The 24,505-nt window shown below is 39.2% G+C and overlaps 1 protein-coding gene across 1 annotated transcript in view; it reads right to left on the reverse strand.

Annotated features, from left to right (window-relative positions):
• Positions 1-24,505, reverse strand: part of WDR33 (WD repeat domain 33) — a 126,377-nt gene that overhangs the window by 64,521 nt on the left and 37,351 nt on the right. The window contains 5 exon segments of the mRNA XM_082690329.1: positions 955-1,106; positions 1,297-1,392; positions 3,863-3,967; positions 4,995-5,063; positions 6,966-7,192. Of these exon segments, the coding sequence (XP_082546455.1) occupies positions 955-1,106; positions 1,297-1,392; positions 3,863-3,967; positions 4,995-5,063; positions 6,966-7,169 (626 nt within the window). The 5' untranslated portion in view covers positions 7,170-7,192.

Consider the following 24,505-nt stretch of genomic DNA (forward strand, 5'->3'; position numbering starts at 1 on the left):
AAGAACCAACTATGAAACTCAATGTACGGGCAGGACACTAAAGCACAGTTTTTGCAGGAGTATGTTTATCCAACAATTTTTGTTAAGATTCTGAAAGTAGAAACAAGTGACTGCAGTGGATGATGTTTCTATAAAGATGTCAACCTCCTTCCATGCATGGGCGGTACACCCGTAAAGAATGCTGCTTAGCTTTATTCTGAGGCTGCAGCAATTCTTCAGGCTTGCTTTCAAGATTTTTTTTTTCCAGTTTTACTCTACATATCTCACTGATATGTAAAAATATACAACTCACTGAAAATATTTTAAACTCCACTTATACATTTTCATAACTGATGTTCTCAACAGTGAATCAGAAGTCCTAGAGTCTTCTTGACAATGGTTTGCTTACAGTTTCAAAGCTTGAAGAACCCATTCATTATTCCATTAATGTTTGCCACATCCAGAGTTACTTGTGAGCTTTTTAGTCCTACTATACTTTCCTTTTGAAGTCGTGGCATAACCAAGCCAACCAGGTCTTCACTTAAGCCTTTTTTTCTTGTATTTTGTGTGAACTCTGAAGGTGTTTTCTGTAGGCTTTAGATTTTATTCAGTTGTATAATTAAAGACTGAATTCTTTATTTGGAATGAAAGATTCTTGTCTTACACAGTAGGTAGTAAAAAGGAATAACGTATACACATTATTAACCATAAATGAAAAAGAGAAAACCAGTGCAAAATGCGGCAGACAATACATCTCTAACATATTGCAAAGGCTGATACCGGGACAACACTACTTCAGAAAAGTGCCAGTGAAATGGTGAGTGTGTGAAAACAAAGAAAAATATTGTGTTTATAGGGTGCAGAAAGTATCCCAGAATCTGACAGAGCCCATGCATCTCTGCACCCAGAATACACTTAGAGAGTAATTTAACCATGACAGTAGGGACTACAGAAAATGGTATATTGTGTATAAACCTGGCCTCTCTAATCGCCTCCTTATGTGCCTGGAACATCTTGACGTTGTTCATGTTCGACTGCCAATATTTCACATATCCTCCATGGTCTGCTGTCAACATCCACATGTCATTATGTGACCAAGTCATGGCCCTCACAGGGCTATCATGAGCCTGTGAAAACATTAAAACATGTGTAAACAGTATGTAGAAGAATATATGACAGAAGGCTTGACAGGAGCATATATTAACTCACAAGAATGATTTGTCCAATTTTAAGTTTAAGATGCCAATAAAGTAACTGTATCTCTCTAGTTCTTTACAGCATCACAGGAGGATGCTACCCTCTGATGATTACTGTTACCTGTAATATTGTTTCAAAATTGAACGTGAGTCCATTCCACAAGGTGAATTCTCCACTAGAAGCTCCAGTGACCAACCGTCTTCCTTCTGGAGTCCACTTAGGGAAGGAAAAAAAAGAATCTTAGCTAATTGATAAAACACTTAGAAAGTATTTATAAAATAATCCAATAATCAATATTCAACAGACAATACGGACTTCCACTTAAGCACAGTTCAGACTTAAAAGCAAGTACTTTGTCAGAAAAGAACCTGTATTAGTATTTTAGCTCATTAACTAAATTAAAAATAGTAAATGCGTAGGACTCCTGGATGACACAGTCATTTAAGCATCCAACTCTTGATTTCAGGCTCCTTATCTCAGGGTCATGAGGGAGATCAAGCCCCATGTCAGGCTCCATGCTCAGCATGGAGTCTGCTTGGGATTCTCTCTCTCCCTCTCCCTTTGCCCCTCCCTTTACAGCCCTCAAGTGTTCTCTCTCTCAAAATAAATAAATCATTAAAAAAAAATAGTAAATGCATTAAAAATACCTGTTTAAGTTACACACATCTACAAACCTTTAAAAGCAAAATATGCAAAGACCATATTTTCCAAGGATACACAGCAGGCTAACATAAATAAAATGGTGAATCATCAAAACAACTCAAAGAAGGATTACATCTGCTATTGGACCAATTAAGGCAGAAAAGTTACTGGTGTTTTATGAAAAAAGTTGAATACCAATTTAAGGACATCAAGGTTATCAAACTTTTCAGGGCAACTAAATATATTTAACTAAAAATTATGACACACACAGTTGAAAAATACAAGTGTGGTAATAGAAATAGCAGGATGAGATATGTAAAATGAAGACTATTTGGAAAACCTGACTTTTTTTTTTTAAGATTTTATTTATTTATTTGTCATAGAGAGAGAAACGAGAGCGAGCACAAGCAGACAGAGTGGCAGGCAAAGGCAGAGGGAGAAGCAGACTCCCTACCAAGCAAGAAGCCCGATGCGGGACTCGATCCCAGGTCAGTGGGATCATGACCTGAGTTGAAGGCAGCCGCTTAACCAACTGAGCCACCCAGGGGTCCTGGAAAACCTGACTTTTTATTGCTTACCAGCACAACATGATTTTTGATTATTATGAATAAAATCCTACTTTCCTAGTTTGTTATCTGTTATGGATCCCAACCAAGTAAATACTACAGGCAACAGAACTATAGGCAACAGAACCCTGTCTTTGTATCTTGATACCTTGTAATTTGGACTATGTCTCCACTGTGTGCAAATGTCTCCTGATACCTTACAGTTTGATCCCCAAATGAGAAATTTACCAAATGAACTATAACAAATACAATTTTATCCTTCTGTGTTATGATACAAAATGCTCCGATTTTATACATTTCAAAACAATTTTCTCTATTATGCTAAGAAGATAACAACCCTTTTAATCAAATTCCCTGGTAAACAAAATTACACTACATACTGGTTGGTTCTAAAAAAATAAGTGTTTCTTTACTAATGTTTCTACTGCTTTAGGCCTCTGAAGCAAACAGGAGACCTAAAACTGCAATATTTCCCCCAGACTTTGGTTCTCCCTGCTCTCTACCATACCTTCCTAATATCAAGGACTTGCCTATTTTGCTCATTTGCCACAACGTTTACCATTATTATCTTTCCTCTGTCCCATTTTTTTTCAATTCTTATTTGCTTAAATCTATTAACTCCATCCTACATTTCTAGACTTGAAATACTGCTAACCAACAAGTACATTCTTAGCAAAGCACAAAGAAAATGCTTATACTATCACAAATGGTAATACTAACTGGATGCCTGGGAGATGAAGATGGGAAGGCCTTTTACTGCAAACCCCTTCAAATTTTCAAAATTTTAAACCATACTAATCTATTTATTTAAAAATTAAACTTTGGGGGGCGCCTGGGTGGCTCAGTGGGTTAAGCCTCTGCCTTCGGCTTGGGTCATGGTCTCAGGGTCCTGGGATCAAGCCCTGCATTGGGCATTCTGCTCGGCAGGGAGCCCATTTCTCCCTCTGCCTGCCTCTCTGCCTACTTGTGATCTCTCTCCCTCTGTCAAATAAATAAATAAAATCTTTATTTTAAAAAAATCTTTTTTCATGCTAATGTCTTGAGTACCTACTATGTACCTTTATGAAGCTAAAAATTATGGTCAACCACTGGTCTTAGGTCTTTTTAGGTGTTTTCCTTATTAGTGACACCAAACAGTTTTCATTAACTTTGAGATGCTGCTCTCTGAACAGCAGCGAAGCCACCCTACTATTCAAAAGTGAGCCTGAGCCCTACTACAATATAGATCCATGGCCTACTCAGAGAATTCTATGGAAATTGCATCATGAAGAACAATCCAAAAACCAGTACCTTACTAAATGTGAATGTAATGGATAAATGGTGGGTTATTCCAAAATAAAATTATTAGCAAACATACCAATTTTTATCCCAGATATAAGCTTAAAGTAATTTAATTTTGTCCTGTTAAATATGTATAGACTAACTGAGGATTAATTTTTCAAAAAAATATCCAAAAAAGTATTTCAAAAAATACTTACCCTAACAACAAATACTGGACACTTTACTTTATTTGTTGATGTTCGAACAAATTTTGTTGTTACTGCATTCATAGGATTATTCAACATCCCTATAGGTGGGACCAGCTACAAAAAGAGAAAATTGGATTTGGAGAGCTTCTGATTACACACAGGGCATAAACCAGGGAAAGAACAAGATAGTTATTTCAACATTTAAAGACAAATTCAGGACTATACATGACTTTCAAAAAACTATTATTATAATCAGTCTGTATTAATTAAATGAAGAAAACTGAGATGCAGGACAGTTAAATGTCCATTATTACTAAACAAACAACAAAATCAAATATGCAGTATCTCCAATTACTTCTCAAGGTCAACACAATAAAACATGTTCACAATAAACCAAATTTAAAATTAACTTTCCTATTCCAGACTCTGAGGCAGTGCAATCTTGTGTTGGACATTTCTTTAAGCCCCAAATCAAAAGTTCTTACACCATTAAAGTAAAAGAAAAATTCTAACTGAGATTAAAAAAATAATAACCCAAAGAGTACAGAGATGTTATTTTCTCTTTTAAGAATGTTTTGTTTTGGGCGCCTGGGTGGCTCAGTGGGTTAAGCCGCTGCCTTCGGCTCAGGTCATGATCTCAGGGTCCTGGGATCAAGTCCCGCATCGGGCTCTCTGCTCGGCAGGGAGCCTGCTTCCTTCTCTCTCTCTCTGCCTGCCTCTCAGTGTACTTGTAATTTCTCTCTGTCAAATAAATAAATAAAATCTTTAAAAAAAAAAAAAAAAGAATGTTTTGTTTTAATTATAAAAATGTATAAAGAGGGGCGCCTGGGTGGCTCAGTGGGTTAAAGCCTCTGTCTTCGGCTCGGGTCATGGTCTCAGGGTCCTGGGATCGAGCCCCACATTGGGCTCTCTGCTCATCAGGGAGCCTGCTTCCCCCCCAACCCCATCTGCCTCTCTGCCTACTTGTGATCTCTGTCTGTCAAATAAATAAATAAAATCTTTAAAAAAAAAAAAAAAAGAAAAGAAACATTCACGTCTGCATTTGAGATCACACAGTATTACATTCAAATATGCAAGCAAAGACGTTTACATTCAAATGTCCAAGCAACCTTAAGCTAGTATAACATATCTTAATACTTACATCATTATAATAACCTGCATCAGGCTGAATTGCCCGCATATCTCTCTGGTCTCTTTGCCATATTCTATTCTGTTTAAAAATAAACAAATTAATTAATGTGGTCCAATTATACTCTGTTTAGAAACTAAAGTAAATATTAATAAAATGTAAGCTACTATCAAATGGGGAGAAAACAGGATTAAAACTTTTTCATTATGTTCTAAAACAAAGGTAACAGTGGGTATCTTAAAAAGACCATATCCTACTGGCATTACTTAGAATTTCCCTCTTTACTCACCTTATCCCCAACCAATCACCCAAGATACTGCTGACCCCAGCACACTCTCACTGACCATGCTTTAATAAAAAGAAAAAGGATAAGAGATAGGCACACGTCTCCCAATTCCTTCAAAATCCTCAGCACATGGGCTCGTGGGTGGCTCAGTCGTTAAGCGTCTGACTTTGGCTCAGGTCACGATCCCAGAATTCTGGGATCGAGCCCCACATGGGGCTCCCTACTCAGCAGGAAGCCTGCTTCTCTCTCTCCCACTCCCCCAGCTTGTGTTCCCTCTCGCGCTGTGTCTCTCTCTGTCAAATCAAGAAATAAAAACTCGGGACGCCTGGGTGGCTCAGTTGGTTAAGCAGCTGCCTTCGGCTCAGGTCATGATCCCAGCGTCCTGGGATCGAGTCCCACATCGGGCTCCTTGCTCCGCAGGGAGCCTGCTTCTCCCTCTGACTCTGCCTTCCACTCTGTCTGCCTGTGCTCAATCTCACTCTCTTTCTCTCTTACAAACAAATAAATAAATCTTTAAAAAAAAAAAAGAAAGAAAGAAAAGAAATAAAAACTCAAAGGAAAAAAAATTAAATAAAAAGTCCTCAGTACAAAACAATTCCTGGTATCCTACCTTTGGTTTTCTTAATTCCTCTCAACCTCTCCTATATTAGTTTTCCACCTGAATTACCTGCAAAAACCTAAGTTTGTCTTCATCTCTGAATATTTTTCTCTTGCAAGCAACATACTAATTATCCAATATGCAAACAGGTCTTTAACAACAGTCTCAGGTAAGAAAAAGCAAACAAATTTTCCTCATAGCAGGCCAGAGCAGATCAAAACCTGATTAAAGTAATAGCGTTAGTAATGAAAGCAAATTGCAGAGGCTAATTCCTAGGTGAAGACAAGTAAATAAAGAACTCAAAAGGGAGAAATATCAAGCAGAGATTTAGAGAGATGTCTATTTGGCCTTTAGCTGCCATGTCAGGGTTGCTCTCACCCTAAAATGCTTGAATGACAAAGAAGTGGAGCCCTTTTCTCTGACAGAGTGATCCACCACTGGGGGCTTGGAAAATCAGTTTTCCTTCAGCCAGTGTCTTGGACACACAAAACTGCTATTCTGAACATTTGTTCTCATAGAAACAGTCCTATGTTAGTAGTCTCTTAACACTTCAAATATCCTGTGAGTTTAACAAGTGTTTTAAGGCTGGCCTTAGGATTAAAGGACCATTTTCTGAGATCTGCTGTGAACTTTGTTCTAAAAGTTTAAACTATGGAATGCCTGGGTGGCTCAGCTGGTAAAGCTTCTGCCTTTGCTCAGGTCATGATCCCAGGGTCCTGGGATCAAGTCCCATTTCCAGCTCCTTGCTCCATGGGGAGCCTTTTCCCTCTTGCCTGGTAGCCCCCTGCTTGTGGCTCTTGTGCTTTCATGTGTGCGCTCACTCACACTCGCGCGCACGCGCTCTCTCTTTCTGACAAATAAATGTTTTTAAAAGATAAAAGTTTAAACTGTAAATCAGAGCTTAAATTTTATAATTTTTGAGAAGATGATTCATACATGCAGAAAGTAAACAAAGTACTAGTGACTGGCCTCATCTGAAATTCCACTTCACCCCACAAATTCAAGAAACACAGTTATACTTATTATCCTGCATTCTAAAAACTTTCTTCTTCTGAAAAAGCCGTAGTCTGGTCATCAGAAGCACATTAACGGGACTTACCTCCAAATACTTAATTACAGACGGATTATAGTCTATGGTTTTTCGGTTTACTGCTTTTCTCATCCGTTTTCCATCAAAGGTGAGCTGTTGCATTGCTTGCTGCTGCGCAAAATCAGGTCGCTTATAAAATAGTTGTCGAGGTGCTTGGTGTTGGAACCTTGGCATATGGAAAAAACGAGGAGGAGAACCAATTTCTGTAGCCATGGTGATGTATTCGTTCTAGGAGGCTAGAGTAAGGAAAACGTACTTTCACTACAAGTATGAGCACTGCAACATTACTTGAAAATATTCTAAAATGAACATTTTTTATACTTCTCTTCCATTTTCTAGTAAATATCATTTCCAGCTTTTAGTATCATTTCCAGCTATTATTTTTTTAAGATTTTATTTATTTGTCAGAGAGAGAGAGAGAGCACAGAAGCAGAGCGAGAAACAGGCAGAAGAAGCAAGCTCCCTGCCGAGCAAGGAGCCTGATGCGGGACAGGACCCCAGGACACCAGGATCCTGACCTGAGCCAACACTTAACCAACGGAGCCACCCAGGCATCCCAAACTATTAGATTTAATGGTAGAGACCAGTTAGACATTTGATAAAGGCCAATTCACAAAGTAAGTGCTAATGAGATTTTTGTAAAACTCAGCCTGGTAGAGGGAAAAAACACAATTTATAACAACATGGGGTGAATATGCTATGTACTCTGTGTGTTGAGGGGGTGGGGCAGAATCACTGAAACCTCTTCACATTTTTTAAATGAAGTTTTCCTTAGATGTTTAATGGTAAAACTAATTTTATTTTTAGATCCCATTTCATTTATGCAAGAGTCGCTACAAAATTTTTAAATCTGACTTTTTTGTCCTTTAACTTTCCTAGGTATTCCTAAATTTTCCTAGGGCAGAAAAAGGAATAAACTATCCTACTTCATATGAATGCTAGAAGTATGTATATCCAGGGGTGCCTGGGTGGTACAATCAGTTAAGCATCCCACCCTTTATTTTGGCTCAGGTCATATATCTCAGGGTCATGAGATGGAGCCATGCATCTGGCTCTGTGCTCAGCACAGAGTCCACTTGAGACTGTCTCTCTCCCTCTGCCCCCTCTCCCACTGACAACTCCAGCTTTCCAAACAAAATCTTTAAAAAGAAGAAAAATATTTTTAAGTATATAGATATAATTTCAGGATCAAATTACCAGAGAACCATATTTCTCAGTATCTGTATTTATATATTTATACAGGCAACATTAAGCTACCATCTTAACAGAAAAAATATCAAAAGCTTACGATTTTCAACTCTAATTAAATTTATATTCCAATAACACAAAAATGCATGACAGAAAACCACATTTTTTTAAAAGATTTTATTTGTTTATACTTCTCTTAACAGAGAGAGACCCAGTGAGAGAGGAAACACAAGCAGGAAATGGGAGAGGGAGAAGCAGGCTTCCTGCTGAGCAGGAGCCCGATTTGGGGCTTGATCCCAGAACTCTGGGATCATGACCTGACCCAAAGGCAGATGCTTAACTACTGAGCCACCCAGGCGCCCCTAAAAACACATTTTTAAGCACATTTTAAAAGTCAGACGATGGGGCACCTGGGTGGCTCAGTTGTTAAGCCATTTGCCTTCGACTCAGGTCATGAACCCAGGGTCTTGGCATGGAGCCCTACATTGAGCTCCCTGCTCAGTGGGGAGCCTGCTCCTTCCCTTCCCACTCCCCCTGTTTGTCTTCCCTCTCTCTGTCTCCCTCTGTCAAATAAACAAAATCTTTGAAAAATAAAAAAATAAAATAAAAATAAAAATCAGATGATAAAAAGCACATAAAAGGTGTTTGTTAAAAGCTATTTCCACAATTATTTTTGTTTTGACAGCAGGAGAGATTGTACTCTGCATTATTTTTCTATAGTCTTTTGTCTTTCCTCATTCAAGACACTAAATAAGGACCTGAACAAAATTTATTATTTCCTCTGATGAATATATTCTTAGTACTACTACTACATTCATCCTGTCACTTTAGTCTCTCCTGAAACCATTTAATAAAGATAATACGATTGGGGGCGGGGGGATGACAGGAGAAATAAATAAACAACAAAATTAAGTCGGGTGATAAAATATACATTTAATACATATTATTTCCACTACTCTGGAACAACCCCAGAAGGTTTCTCATAAATGTTAATTTATAATGAGATAAGCATTCTTTCTTTCTTTTAGGGCTATGTGTGAATTAAATTAGAATATACAAACTGCACTCAGGATTTGCCTCATAATGTTGGTGAAGAATAATAAATAAGGTGTCTGTTTACTCAGCTATCCCATGAATCCAACTAAGTTTCAGCATCCAGATTTCAACAAATGGCTTCAATTCAGATGTCTAGGCCAGTAATTCCAAAAGGATGCAGCTTTGGGGCTCCTGGTGGGCTCAGTCAAAGAACGTCCGACTCTTGATCTCAGGGTCATGAGTTAGAGCCCCATGGTTGGGTGTACAAATTACTTAAATAAAATTTTTAGGGGCGCCTGGGTGGCTCAGAGGGTTAAGCCTCTGCCTTCGGCTCAGGTCATCATCTCAGGGTCCTGGGATCGAGCCCTGCATTGGCTCTTTGCTCAGCGGGGAGCCTGCTTCCCCCTCTCTCTCTGCCTGCCACTCTGCCTACTTGTGATCTCTGTCCAATAAATAAACAAAATCTTTAAAAAAAATTTTTTAATAAAATTTTTAAAAATAAATAAAAAAACACAGCTTTGAAAAGTATATCCTAAAATTATTTTTTTCCCTTTATAACCATCAAATTTCTAACTTTATTAGAATAAAATCATCCTAGTAATCTACTTTCTAACATTACTGATATCAAATAAGAATTAAGTTTTTTTACTTAAGTATGAATGATAAACAATGTTACAAAAATAACATTTTAGGGATTAGTCAGTAGAGTATCTGACTCATGATCTCAGGGTCTTGAGTTCAAGGCCCACGTTGGGCATGGAGCCTACTTAAAAAACAAAAAACAAAAACAAAACAAAACAAAAAACCCCACATAGTTACACGTAACAAAAGAGGCTTAAAAATTATTCAGCCAGGGACACCTAGGTGGCTCAGTCAGTTAAGTGTCTGACTTCAGCTCAGGTCATGATTCCCACAGTCCTGGGATCAAGTCCCACATCAGGCTCCTTGCTCAGTGGGGAGCCTGCTTCTCCCTCTCCTTCCCACTCAGAATCTCTCTTTATATCTCTGTCTCTCATTTTCAAATAAATAAAATCTTTAAAAAAAAATTTATTCAGCAAAAAAAAAAAAGGAATATAACATTGATACATGCTACGACATGGATAAATCTTAAATACATAATGTTAAGGGGACACCTGTGTGGCTCACTCAGTTTAGTGTCCACTCTTGGTTTCAACTCAGAGTTGTGAGACTGAGCCCTCCATCGGGCTCCATGCTCGGCAGGGAGTCAGCCTGAGATTTTCTCCCTCTCCCTCTGCCCCCTCCGTCTCCCCCTCTCTCTAAAGTAAGTAGATAAAATCTTTTTTAAAAAAAAGAACTGCTTAAATACATTATATTAAGTGAAAAAAGCCAGATATGGGGTGCATGGGTGGCTCAGTTACGTGTGTGCTTTGGCTTAGGTCATGATCCTGCGATCCAGCCCTACACTGGGCAGCAGGGAGCCTGCTTCTCCCGCTCCCTCTGCTGCTTCACCTGCTTGTGTTCTCTCCCTCTCAAAATAAATAAATAAAATCGTTAAAATAGATACATAAAAATAAAATGGTTAAAACAGAGAATTTTATGTTATGTGACTTTTTTTTTTAAAGATTTTATTTATTTATTTGACAGAGAGAAATCATAAGTAAGCAGAGAAGCAGGCAGAGAGAGAGAGAGAGGAGGAAGCAGGCTCCCCGCTGAGCAGACAGCCCGATGTGGGACTCGATCCCAGGACCCTGAGATCATGACCTGAGCCGAAGGCAGTGGCTTAACCACTGAGCCACCCAGGCGCCCTGTTATGTGACTTTTATCTCCATTAAAAAATGGGGGGTTTAATCCACTGGAAAAAATTTTAGATGGTGAGGTAGTTGAAATATTAATGAAGTTGACGGTGCTGAAGATGGATGATAGGTACATGGACACAAAGCATTAACCAAGAGCCAAATCCAGGATTCACCTTCTAAGGAGGAGAATAAAAAATATAAAGTCAAATATAAAACAAAGTCAAATATAAAACAATCACTATGCTATTACTAACACTGTTGAATAATTCACATGTTAAAGCTAAAAAAAAAATTACTCCTTCACTTAAGACCTTATAGAGGATGGGAAAAGATACCTTTCCATTTATAAATTTGTATTCTAAAAAAAAAAAAGAAGAAGAACTTTTAACTTTTCATGAATGGTCAAGTACTACTTGTGTTCTAAAAATAAAGGTCCAGCATGAAGAAAAAGAGAGGGAGAAAAATTACAATTATATTTTACATCAAGACCCAGCCTTAAAATAAAATAAAAGCAAACCTCCTCACAATACAATGACCAATCTTCACATTAAACCTTACTCACTTCAGCTTCACTTCCTATAAATCACTGTCACTTAACAAAGTCAAAACAAAGCCTCTTTTTTCCCAAGATTTTTATTTATTTATTTGTCAGAGACACAGCAAGAGAGGAAACACAAGCAGAGGGAGTGGGAGAGAGGGAAGGAAGCAAGCTTCCTGCCGAGGAGAGCCCAATGTGGGACTTGATCCCAGGACCCTGGGACTATGACCCAGGCTGAAAGGAGACACAACAACTGAGCCACCCAGCCACCCCCAAAACAGAGCCTCTTAGTAGCTGTGATGGACTGAACTGTGTCCCCTCACAAATTCATATGTTGAAGTCCTAACCTCCAAAACCTCAGAATATGACTGTATTTGGAGACAGAGCCCTAATCCATATGACTAGTGTGCTTGTAAGAGGAGATTAGATAGGACACATACATACACACAGAGAAGGAAAGCCGTATGAAAACACGGGGAGAAAAGAGCCATCTACATGGCAAGGAGAAAGGCCTCAGAAGAAAACAACCCTGCTCAAATCTTAATCTTGGGCCTCAAACTTCCCAATCTGTGAAAGAACACATTTTTGTTGTTTAAGCCACCAAGATTATACTTTGTTATGACAACCCTAGCAGACAAATACAATGGCAGTCAGAGCAAAATGCCTGGCTCTCCTGGCTCACCAGTATGGATTGCTGAAAGATGCTAGCAATAATAAAACAGCTTTCTCTAACAGAGAGAGCAGAAAACTCCACACATGAGATTGAAAAATAAGTGATCCAGACAGAACCTTCACTCGAGTCATTAAAACTATCCTTTAGGCTTCGCTCAGGACAACATTTCAAGGAAATCTTTCTTTACATACATATATATACATATGCAGTGCTTCCTTTGGCAGCACATGTACATTTATATACATATATATATAACCAAATGCAGAAAAATAAGAGCTTGGGGTGCCTGTGTGGCTCAGTGCTTAAGCATCTGCCTTTGGCTCAAGTCATGATCCCAGAGTCCTGGGACTGAGCCACATGTTGGGGGTCTCTGCTCTGCAGGAAGTCTGCTTCTCCCTCTCCCTCTGCTGTTTCTGTCTCTGTCAAATAAATAAATAAAAATCTTTAAAACATACACACACACACACACACACACACACACAAAGGTTAAGACTTAAACTGGAAATTATATAGAAAAATTAATTTGGGTAATAAGCAGGCACCACCAAAATCACTGAGGTAGTTCCTAACCATGAGTACAAACACACTCAGAAATTCTGAAATACATGAAAAATCCCTGTGGCATGAGGAAGCATAATGAGAAACACAATTCAGTTCAATAACTTATTAGCATCAACTACTTGATAACCAACTACTTGACAGGCAATAAAGATGGACACACACACAAAGTCTGCTCTCAAAAGACTGACAGTGTATAAGATCAGAAGAACTCAAAAAGAAAGTAATGTAAGAATCCACTACTACACTGAGAATCTACTATACCTGTTTACCAGGACAGATCTATCATAGGCAACAGGAATATAACAGGATGCTTACAGCACAAGCCACTCTCATGTTAAAATTTGGGGTGGGCTAGGGGTGAATAATAGGAAAAGACATGGTAAAAAGAAAGAAATAAATTAGGGGCACCTCTGCCTTCGGCTCAGGTCATCATCTCAGGGTCCTGGGATCGAGCCCCACATCGGGCTCTCTGCTCAGCAGGGAGCCTGCTTCCCCCTCTCTCTCTCTGCCTGCCTCTCTGCCTACTTGTGATCTCACTCTCCGTCAAATAAATAAGTAAAAATCTTTAAAAAAAAAAAAAAAGAGGAAAAGAAAGGAAACAAGTAATGCTCTGTCATTCACTCAGCATACCAGGGTCAGCATAATCATTTCCCCAACCAAACATTTGGTTGTGGGTCAACCAAATCATCCACATAGTAACAACCATAATCATCCATAACCATCAACCATAATCACCCACAACCAAACATTTCTGACTCCGTTAGGAAAATTTCACCATCACAGCTGATATCCAACTAAAACAGGGGAAAAACAGATAGACAGATATAGATATAGATAGATAGATATTTTTTATATATATTTTTTTAAGATTTTATTTATTTATTTTACAGAGAGAAATCACAAGTAGATGGAGAGGCAGGCAGAGAGAGTGAGAGAGAGGGAAGCAGGCTCCCTGCTGAGCAGAGAGCCCGATGCGGGGCTTGATCCCAGGACCCTGAGACCATGACCCGAGCCGAAGGCAGCGGCTTAACCCACTGAGCCACCCAGGCGCCCCTTATATATATTTTTTAAACAGAAAATAACCTTGCTAAAACTAATTCCACAAGTTCAATCCAAAATGGATTTACTAAATGTTTCATATAATTGAATAAAAGAATAAATGAAAGGATCTTTTTAAAATTTATTTATTTTTAAGAGAGAACACACTCTAGAGCATGACTGGGAGAAGGGGCAGAGGGAGATAAGAGATTCTCATGCAGAGTCCATACTAAGTGCAGAGCCTAATGCCAGGCTCGACCTCACGACCCTAAGATCATGACCTGAGCCGAAACCAAGTCATATGCTTAACCGACTAAGCCATCCAGGAGCCCCAAAGATCTTTAAACTACTGTTCAAGAGGGTAGAACTGAGGGCGCCTGGGTGGCTCAGTGGGTTAAGCCGCTGCCTTCGGCTCAGGTCATGATCTCAGGGTCCTGGGATCGAGTCCCGCATCGGGCTCTCTGCTCAGCAGGAAGCCTGCTTCCCTCTCTCTCTCTGGCTGCCTCTCCATCTACTTGTGATTTCTCTCTGTCAAATAAATAAATAAAATCTTTAAAAAAAAAAAAAAAAAAAAAAAAAAAAAAGAGGGTAGAACTGAGGCTCTGAATTAAAAAAAAAAAAAAAACACACAACTTGGGGCACCTGGTTGGCTCAGTCAGTCATGAGTTCAAGCTCCACGTTGTGTATAGAGTTTACTTAAAAGGGGGGGGTCCTCCATGACCTGGTGTCACGAACTGGCTTAAAGCAGTTTTCTTTAAAGTAGAAGTCACATCGTATTGGTGATTCCTGAAATCAACTTGGCTAACAAACAACAGTACCTTAATAATAAAAAAAAATTTTTTTAAATAGAACACCTTATACTGAACCGTACGTTTTATAAGAAAAGAGCTGTTTTTGTGAAACTTCTGTTTCAGCTGTACACGTGTGTATACTGAGTCATAAGTAAAAAAAAGTATCTTCTTCCTGTGGATTTCCTATCTATGCAACTTCCTCTTATGATCACTGAATTTCTGCTACCACTGTTGTATTCATAGCCAAAGAAATTCCTATGTGGCAAATGCCCTAAGTGGTAGTAGTTATGGCACCAGGATCTGGTCCAATTATCAAATAAAATAACTCTTACCATATCAACCACTAATCAGAGTTTCTGATTACCACAAGAAAGCTTGTTTTCCCAAATGGAGATGAAATAATTCTAACCAAGAACAAATTATTGATGCATTAAATAGCTAGGATAGCAAGTAAAATTACTGTACAACTTTAAAAAATAACAGAAGGTTCTGGGGCGCCTGGGTGGCTCACGGGGTTAAAGCCTCTGCCTTCGGCTCAGGTCATGATCCCAGGGTCCTGGAATGGAGCCCCGCATTGGGCTCTCTGCTCAGCAGGGAGCCTGCTTCCCTTCCGCTCTCTTTGCCTATCTCTCTGCCTACTTGTGATCTCTGTCAAATAAATAAATAAAATCTTTAAAAAAAAAAATAATAGAAGGTTTTAAGATCCCCATTCTCATTAATGCAAACCTAGATTCCATTGTCAGAAAACCAGCCTGGAAATCTCTATTTTAAAATAATCTATCTCCAGACCAGTAAGTAGGTCCTGTGATGAATAATCTACCCTAAAAGAGATCTGATATATATAATCTGTCACGGAACTTTGAGGGGACCTACACGAGTGGTAACCAAGACCGGTAACAAAAATGATCACGGTCTCTTTTTCTTCACTGCCCAATCATTAATAAATACGAATCCTGAACAAATCAGGAGCAGTACTGAGACCATTCAGTTTTTTAAAGAATAAACAAGAAGATAACTGTTAAAATAGTTTTTAAAATAAGTTCACATGATTCATGGGACAACTAACTGGGTGGCTCAATCAGTTGAATGTTTGCCTTCTGCTCAGGTCATGATTCCAGGGTTCTAGGACAGAGTCCAACATCCGCCTCCTTGCTCAGTGAGAAGACTGCTTTTCCCTCCACCAATCCCTCTCCTTGCTTATGCATGTGTACACTCTCTCTCTCTCTGACAAATAAATAGATACAATCTCTTAAAAATAAATTAATTAAAAATAAAAGTTCAAGTGATTCTGTACCTTGACTCTGGTACTAGATACACAAACCTATCCAAAAGATCATATGCTGTATACTTTCATTTATGTGACATTCTTGAAATAACAAGATGACAAAAATGGAAAACAGATCAGTGATTGCCAGGAGTTAGGAATGGGGAAGGGGTGTGACTATAAAAGGGGAACTACTGCAGTGACGAACTGTATCCTGACCATGGTGGTAGATACACAAATATATACACACAATGAAATTGCAGAGAACTCACACACAAGAGTACAAATAAAACTTAGGAAATCTCTGTAAAAACTGGAGATTAACACCATGTCCATATTCAATTTGTGAAACTGTACTACAGTTTCCAAAATTACCACCACTGGCACAAACTAGGTAAGGTATACAGATCATTCTGTGTTATTTCTCACAAATGCACTGAATATATATATAAATTATCTCAATAAAAAATAAATTTAGGGGCACCTGCATGGCTCAATGGGTTAAGCCTCTGCCTTCGGCTCAGGTCATGATCTCAGGGTCCTGGGATCGAGCCCCGCATCGGGCTCTCTGTTCAGCGGGGAGCCTGCTTCCTCCTCTCTCCCTCTCTCTCTCTCTCTCTCTCTCTCTCTGCCTGCCTCTCTGCCTGCCTCTCTGTCTGCCTCTCTGCCTACTTGTGATCTCTACCAAATAAATAAATAAAATCTTTAAAAAAAAAAAAAAAGCAGCTTCCATTGCATATTTAAGCTGTAGTTACTGAAACATTTTAACGGATACTGCACTGGGCCAGTTTGATGCATATTACTTGATACTGTACCTGCGCTTTTAGATGTAGTTTTCTGTGTCCAAAGTTAAAAACTAACTTTTACATATAATCCATATATGACCACAATTCTCGCCACTCAGCTTAGTTAGAAAGTAACAATTCAATATTTCAAAAGTATGATTCTGGGATAAAGAAACCTATACCATCAACTGTTTTCAATGAAGATAAAGTCAGTGATTAGTGAATGTGGTTTTTATCCGTCCTTAGCATAAAAAGCAAGAGCTTTTTCATTTTTACACTGTTTTTAAAAATGGATTATATTAACTTAGCAAGTATTTAACCAATAAAAACTGGACAAACTAATTCTAACTGGAATACTGAAAAATAAACAAAAACAATACAGCATTTTCTGATAAAGTGACCTCTTAAATTAGGAATAAGGAATTCAAAGATTGAATTATGATCTGAAGCTACCCTTCCCAAAGCCAGGCTTAAGGCTCTCATCTTCATTCTAATTTAATTGTGTGGGATATAAATTGGGCAGCAGAGATTTTTAAAAGTTCCCAAATGATATTAAAGTGCAGCAAAAATTTGAAAACCACGAGACATCCAAGTAACTTGGACAGTTCACTTCTTAAACAGTTTCCTTAGAACAGCAAGGTCCTAAACTTTTTATTTCAGGACACTTTTTTTTTTTTTTTTAAGATTACTTTTTAAAGTTTTATTTATTTATTTATGAGAGAGAGGGCGGGGTAGAGAGGAAGGGAGAGAGAGCATGAGAGGGGACAGATCAGAGGGAGAAACAAACTCTCCACTGAATAGGGAGCCCAATGTGGCACCCGATCCTGGGACTCCAGGATCATGACCTGAGTCGAAGGCAGTTCCTTAATCAACTGAGCCACCCAGGTGCCCAGGACACCTTTACTTTTAAAAATTGAGCATTCTGGGGTGTCTGGGTGGCCCAGTCATTAACTGTCTGCCTTTGGCTAAGGTCATGATCTCAGGGTCCTGGGACTGAGCCCTATGTGGGGCTCCCTGCTCAGCAGGGAGACTGCTTCTTCCTCTGCCTGCCACTCCCCCTTCTTCTGTTAGACTACATCTAAAAGCATCTACATCTTATGTTAGACTACATCTAAAACTACATCTAAAAGCGCCCTCCCCTCTCTCTCTTAGACAAATAAGATCTTGAAAAAAATAAATTTGAGGATTCCCCTAAATTTTTGTTTATTGTGATATTTACAGATACTTGCCACTTAGAAATTAAAACAGAAAACTTCAAAATATTTAACATATATTTAAAATAATGATAAACCCTCCTTTCACAATGATGACGCCAAAGACGAAGAAGAAAGCCCCTGCCTCTCCCAAAGCGAAAGCCAAAGCCAAAGCAAAGGCTTTGAAGGCCAAAGAAAGCTGTGCTAAAAGGCATCCAGTCACAGAAAGAAATCTGCACATCACCTACATTCTGACATCCCAAGATACTACATCTCCAAAGGCATCCCACATATTCTTCAAACAGCATCCCTGGGAGAAACAAGCTTAACCACTATGCCATCATTAAGTTCCCCCTGACCACTGAGTCACCCATGAAGAAAACTGAAGACAACACACTTGTGTTCACTGTACATGTTAAGACCAACAAGCAACAGGCTGTGAAGAAACTCTGACACTGATGTGGCCAAGGTCAACACCCTTAACAGACCCAATGGAGAGAAAGCATGTTGGACTGGCTCCTGACTATAATGCTTTAGACGTTGCCAACAAAACTGGGATCATAAAGAAGGAAAGAAAAAAATAAACAAAACAAAACACTGGGTGTCTGGGTGGCTCAGTGGGTTAAAGCTCTGCCTTCAGCTCAGATCGTGATCCCAGAGTCCTGGGATCTAGCCCTGTATCATGCTACACTGGAGCCTGCTTTCCCCTCTCTCTCTGCCTGCCTCTCTGCCTACTTGTGATCTCTGTCAAATAAATAAAATCTTTAAAAAAAAATTGGGATCATCTAAACAGATCCAGCTGGCTAAATCTAAATATATATTTTTTTCACTGTAAAAAATAAAAAAGAAAAAACCCATTATAATAACTACTTCCCCTTCCCCCAAAACAGCTAGTAAAGAGTGACACTTATTTTTTACATTTTTTTCAAATCTCTTTAATGTCTAGCTTAATTTAAATGAAAACAGCTAGATTCTCATGTTAGCTGCATTCAACCTACTGCAGTGTGTTATTTGGGTTGAAGTATATGAAAAATATATGGACCCCCACAGATATATATTTAGAAAAAATATAATAGCTTTCTCAGAAAGTTGTGCATATTCTTTAATATTCCAACAAAATTTGACAATGTGGCATCTACACATTAATAAGGAGCATCAGGGTGACTCAGTCAGTAAATCACCTGCAATAGCTCAAGTCATGATCCCAGGGTCCTGGATCAGCAGGGTGCCTGCTTCTCATCCCCCACCCCTGGCTCGTGCTCTCTTGCTCTCTCAAATAAATAAACAAAATCTTTAAAATATAAAAATAAATCACATCAACAAGCTTTCAGTACTCTGCTACATTAAAGTGCCTTTATTTTGCACTTTAGAACTTTTAACTATGCATGATTTTACATCATGCACTGATCATTTAGAAAACATTGGCTTCACAGAATTATATATATCATTTAACTCACATTTCTTATAAAACAAAATAATCATTTTTATTAAAATCACCACTGGTCTTCGACTAACATCTTCTTTCACTAAGATACAAGTGTTTGTTAAAGTATGTGTGGAAGCATATGGGAACAGCCATACACTTAAACTCGCTGAACCAGAGTCTGTATTCTTTTTTTTTTTTAAAGATTTTATTTATTTATTTGAAAGAGAGGTGAGAGTGCATGAGCCAGGTGAGGGGCAAAGGAAGAAGGAGAAGCAGACCCTGCGGAGAAGGGAGCCCGATGTGAGGCTCAATCCCAGGATCCTGATCATGACCTGAGCCAAAGGCAGCCGCTTAACCAACTGAGCCACCCAGGCACCCCAAAACCAGAGTTTGTATTAACCACTATTCAAGTAACTTCTTTCATCAATACTACATGTGTTTGTATACTTATGTGTAGAGACATACGAGAACAGCAGTACGCTTAACTCATCTGAACTACACTGTTTTTTGGTTTTTTTAAGGACTTTATTTATTTATTTGAGAGAGAGAGAACATGGGAGTAGAGAGGTCAGCAGGAGAAGCAGACTCCCTGCCCAACAGGGAGCTCGATGTGGGACTCGATCCTGAGACTCCAGGATCATGACCTGAGCCGAAGGCAGTTGCTCAACCAACTGAGCTGAAGGCAATTGCTCAACCACCCAAGTGCCCCTGAACTACACTGTTTTTAAAGCATCCTTCAACTAACATCTTTTATATGGCACCAGTTTATAAACATATGTGAAAGCCCTATGCTTAACTCACTGAAACTACACTGTGCATAAACCATCTTTGAAACTACACTGCATATAGAGAGTCTTTTTTTTTTTAAGATTTTATTTATTTATTTGACAGAGAGAGACATAGCAAGAGAGGGAACACAAAGCAGTTGGACTAGGAGAAGGAAAGCAGGCCTCCCGCTGAGCAGAGAGCCGGGTGCGGCATCATGACCCAAGCCAAAGGCAGACGCTTTAATGAGCCAGCCAGGTGCCCCTATTAAAGTATCTTTCAAGTAATATTTTCATTTATTAAAATATAAGTGTAGGGGCACCTGGATGGCTCAGTTGTTAAGTGTCTGCCTACGGCTCAGGTCATAATCCCAGGATCCTGGGATGGAGCCCCACACCGGGCTCCTTGTTCTGCGTGAGGCCTGCTTCTCCCTCTCCAACTCCCCCTGATCATGTTCCCTCTCTCGCTGTGTCTCTCTCAAATAAATAAATAAATTTTTAAAATAATAGATAAATAAGTAAGTGTATGTAAACTTACATGCAGAAGCATGTGAGAACAGCCGTATGCTTATCTCACTGAACCTATACTGTGTGAAAACCTTTCAAGCAACATCTTCTTTCATTAAGACATAAGCGTTGGTAGACAGATATGCAGAAGCATGTGAAAAACAGACCTGTCCTTAAAAAAATAATTTTAAAAAGAACTATTAATTACTGGGAAACTCAATCTCACAAGGCAGATACAAGTGTTCACAACTTTTATCTTTACAAATCGATTTTTATCACTAACAAATGCTGACAACTGTTTCCCTTGAAGCACAGTCTACCTACATTCCCCTTCAAGAAAAATACCTGCCATGTACTCATTTGAAAGCCATGGCTTATCATTCTTTTCTTTTCAATTCATTTAATATATTGTAATGGACTTTTTTTTTTTTAAGCAGTATTCAGGTTGGCTTTATTTACCTGGCAGTACGTATCTGAAGTCCTACCATGTCTTTTCCAACTCATTTATTTTTTTAGCACTAATATCCCATTGTCTGCATGTACCACTATGCTTACCATTGAAGGATGTCTTGGTTGCTTCTAAATTTTGGCAGTTATAAATAAATAAAGCTCCAATAAATATTCATATGCAAGTTTCTATATAGTCGTATTTTCAATTCACCTGGGTAAATACAAAGGAGGACTGCTGGATCCTCTGATAACAGAGTACACTTAGTTTTGTAAGAAAATGAAAAACTATCCAAATTGACTACACCATATTGCCTTCCCACCAGTAATGAATAAGAGTTCTTGTTGCTTCATACCCTTACCAGCATTTACTATTATCAGTGTTTTGGATTTGAGACATTGCAATACGTGTATAGTGTTGCAATCAATCAGTTCCCTGATGATATGTGATGCTAGGCATCTTTCCATATGCTTGACACCTGTGTATTTTCTTTAGTGAGGTGTCTGTTTAGATATTTTGCCCTTTTTTTTTTTTTAAATATAAGCTCCGCACCCAACATGGGACTCATCTCATGACCCCAAGATCAAGAGCCACATGTTTGAGGCACCTTAGGTGGCACAGTTGGTTAAGCGTCCAACACTTGGTTTTTGCTCAGGGTCTTAAGATCGAGCCCTGCATCAGCTTCATGCTCAGTATGGAATCTGCTTAAGATTCTCTCTGCCCCACCCCTCCTGCCTGCTGGCTCTCTTACTCTCTTAAATAAAGTAAGTAAATCTTAAAAAAAAAAAATAGGGAGGCATCTGTGAGGTAAGCGTCTGCCTTTACCTCAAGTCATGATCCCAGAGTCCTGAGATCGAGCCCTGCATCGGGCTTCTTACTCTGTAGAGAGCCTGCTTCTCCCTCTCCCTCTGACTGTTGCTTCCCCTGCTCGTGCTCTCTCTGTCAAATGAATACCTTAAGAGAGAGAGAGACCCACATGCTCTACCAACTGAGCAGCCCAAGTTGTTCATTTTCTCAGGTTTTAAGAGGTTTTTGTTTTGTTTTGTTTTTAAGATTTTACTTATTTATTTGAGAGAGACTGCACAAGCAGAGGGAGCAGCAGAAGGGGATGGAGAAGCAAGCTCCCTGCCAAGCAAGGAGCCCCACTCAGGACTCCATCCCAGGACTCTGGGATCATGACCTGAGCCAAAAGCAGATGCTTAACCAACTAAGCCAACCAGGTACCCTGTTTTAAGAGTTCTTCGCATATTTTGGACAACAATCCTTTATCAGATAAATCTTCTGTAAGTATTATCTCCCAGTTTTTGGCCTATCTTCTCATACTCTTGATTAACTTATTTTTAAAATTACATTCACCAAAAAGTAAATTTTAGAACTTAGAACTTGGAACATTTCCAGGTTTTGACAAATGCACAGAATCATAAAATAACCAAAATCAAAATGCAGCACCCTGTTACCAATTTTCTACTACTACTCCTAGTCCCTGGCAACCATTTTGTTTGTTTCCCATAACTATAGTTTATGTCTTTGTAGAATGTCATATAAAGAGAATCACACACTGTGACCCTTTTAAGCTTGGCATTTTTCATTTAGCATAATAATTATGAGATTCACCAATGTTGTTTCAAGTACCAGTAATTCCTTTTTTACGGTTTGTTTTTACATTCACCAATTGAGGGACACTTGAATTGTCCACGGTGCTTGGCCATTTGAACAAAATTACTACTGACAGTCATGTGTAGTTTTTTTTTTCTTTAAAGATTTTATTTATTTATTCGACAGAAAGAGATCACAAGTAGGCAGAGAGGCAGGCAGAGAGAGAGGAGGAAGCAGGCTCCCTGCTGAGCAGAGAGCCCGATGCGGGACTCGATCCCAGGACCCTGAGATCATGACCTGAGCCGAAGGCAGCGGCTTAACCCACTGAGCCACCCAGGCGCCCCAGTCATGTGTAGTTTTGTGTAAATGTTAAGTGTTCATTTTTCTTGGGTAAATATTTAGGATTGAAAGTGTGGGGTCGCGTAACTTTATATTTATACTTTACGGAAACTGCGAAAAGATTTCCCAAAGTGCCTATACCATCTTACATTCCCACTAGTAACTTCGAAAGTTCCAGTTGCTCTACGTCCTTATTAATACTTGTCAACTAGGCAGAGAAGAGTTGTTTGTTTTCTTAGTCACCCTAACAGATATATAGTAGTATCTCATTGTGGGTTTTTTTTTTTTTTAAGATTTTATTTATTTATTTGACAGAGATCACAGACAGGCAGAGACAGAGGAAGGGAAGCAGCCTCCCTACCGAGCGAGAGCAGAGCACGCAATGTGGGGCTCAATCCCAGGACTCTGGGGTCACGACTTGAGCCCAAGGCAGAGGCTTTAACCCACTGAGCCACCCAGGCACCCCTCATTGTGGTTTTAATTTGCATTTCCCTCAAGACAAATGATATAGAGCATTGTTTTGGTCCTTACTTACCACCCATATGTCTTGTCCAGCAAAGTTTCTGTTCAAATATTTTCCCCATTCTTTAATTGGGTTGTTTTCTTATTGTAGAGGAGTTTGTTCTTTTTTTTTTTTTTTTAAGATTTTACTTTTTTATTTATCTGACAGAGAGAGAGGGAGAAAGAGAGAGCACAAGTAGGGGGAGTGGCAAAGGCAGAGGGAGAGGAAAAGGCAGACTCCCCAATGAGCAGGGAGCCTGACATGGGGCTCAATCCCAGGACCCAGAGATCAAGACCTGAGCTGAAGTCAGAAGATTAACTCACTGAGCCACCCAAGTACCCCTAGAAATCTTCATCTAAACCAAGATTATAAAGATTTTTCTTGGGGCGCCTGGGTGGCTCAGTGGTTTGGGCTGCTGCCTTCGGCTCGGGTCATGATCTCAGGGTCCTGGGATCGAGCCCCGCATCGGGCTCTCTGCTCCGCAGGAAGCCTGCTTCTCTCTCTCTCTCTCTCTCTCTCTGCCTGCCTCTCTGCCTACTTGTGATCTCTGTCTGTCAAATAAATAAATAAAATCTTTAAAAAAAAAAAAAGATTTTTCTCCTTTGTTCTCCTTTGCCAATTGTATTATTTTACATTTCACATTTAGATCTCTGATGTATTTGAGTTCATTTCAGTATTAGGTATAAGGGATGGTTTGAAATTCTTTTTTCTCATATGGTGTCCAACTGTTCCAACTCCGTATACTGAAAAAGACTATCTTTTTTCTACCAAATTGCTTTTACACCTTCGCTTAAACCAACTGACTGTATTTCATGTGGATCCACCTCAATATCCTGATTACTTGGTCTTGAAATCTGCTACATTTCATCAGATTCCCCAACTATGTTGTTCTTCATCAAAAGTGATCTAACAATTTGTGTTGTTTTGCCATATTATAATTTTTTTATTTTTTAAAGATTTTATTTATTTATTTGACAGACAGAGATCACAAGTAGGCAGAGAGGCAGGCAGAGAGAGAGAGAGGAGGAAGCAGGCTCCCCGCCGAGCAGAGAGCCCGACGCGGGGCTCGATCCCAGGACCCCGGGATTATGACCCGAGCCAAAGGCAGAGGCTTTAACCTACTGAGCCACCCAGGCACCCCTGC

The sequence above is a fragment of the Mustela nivalis genome, assembly GCF_964662115.1.
Source record: "Mustela nivalis genome assembly, chromosome: 11".
NCBI lineage: Eukaryota > Metazoa > Chordata > Mammalia > Carnivora > Mustelidae > Mustela > Mustela nivalis.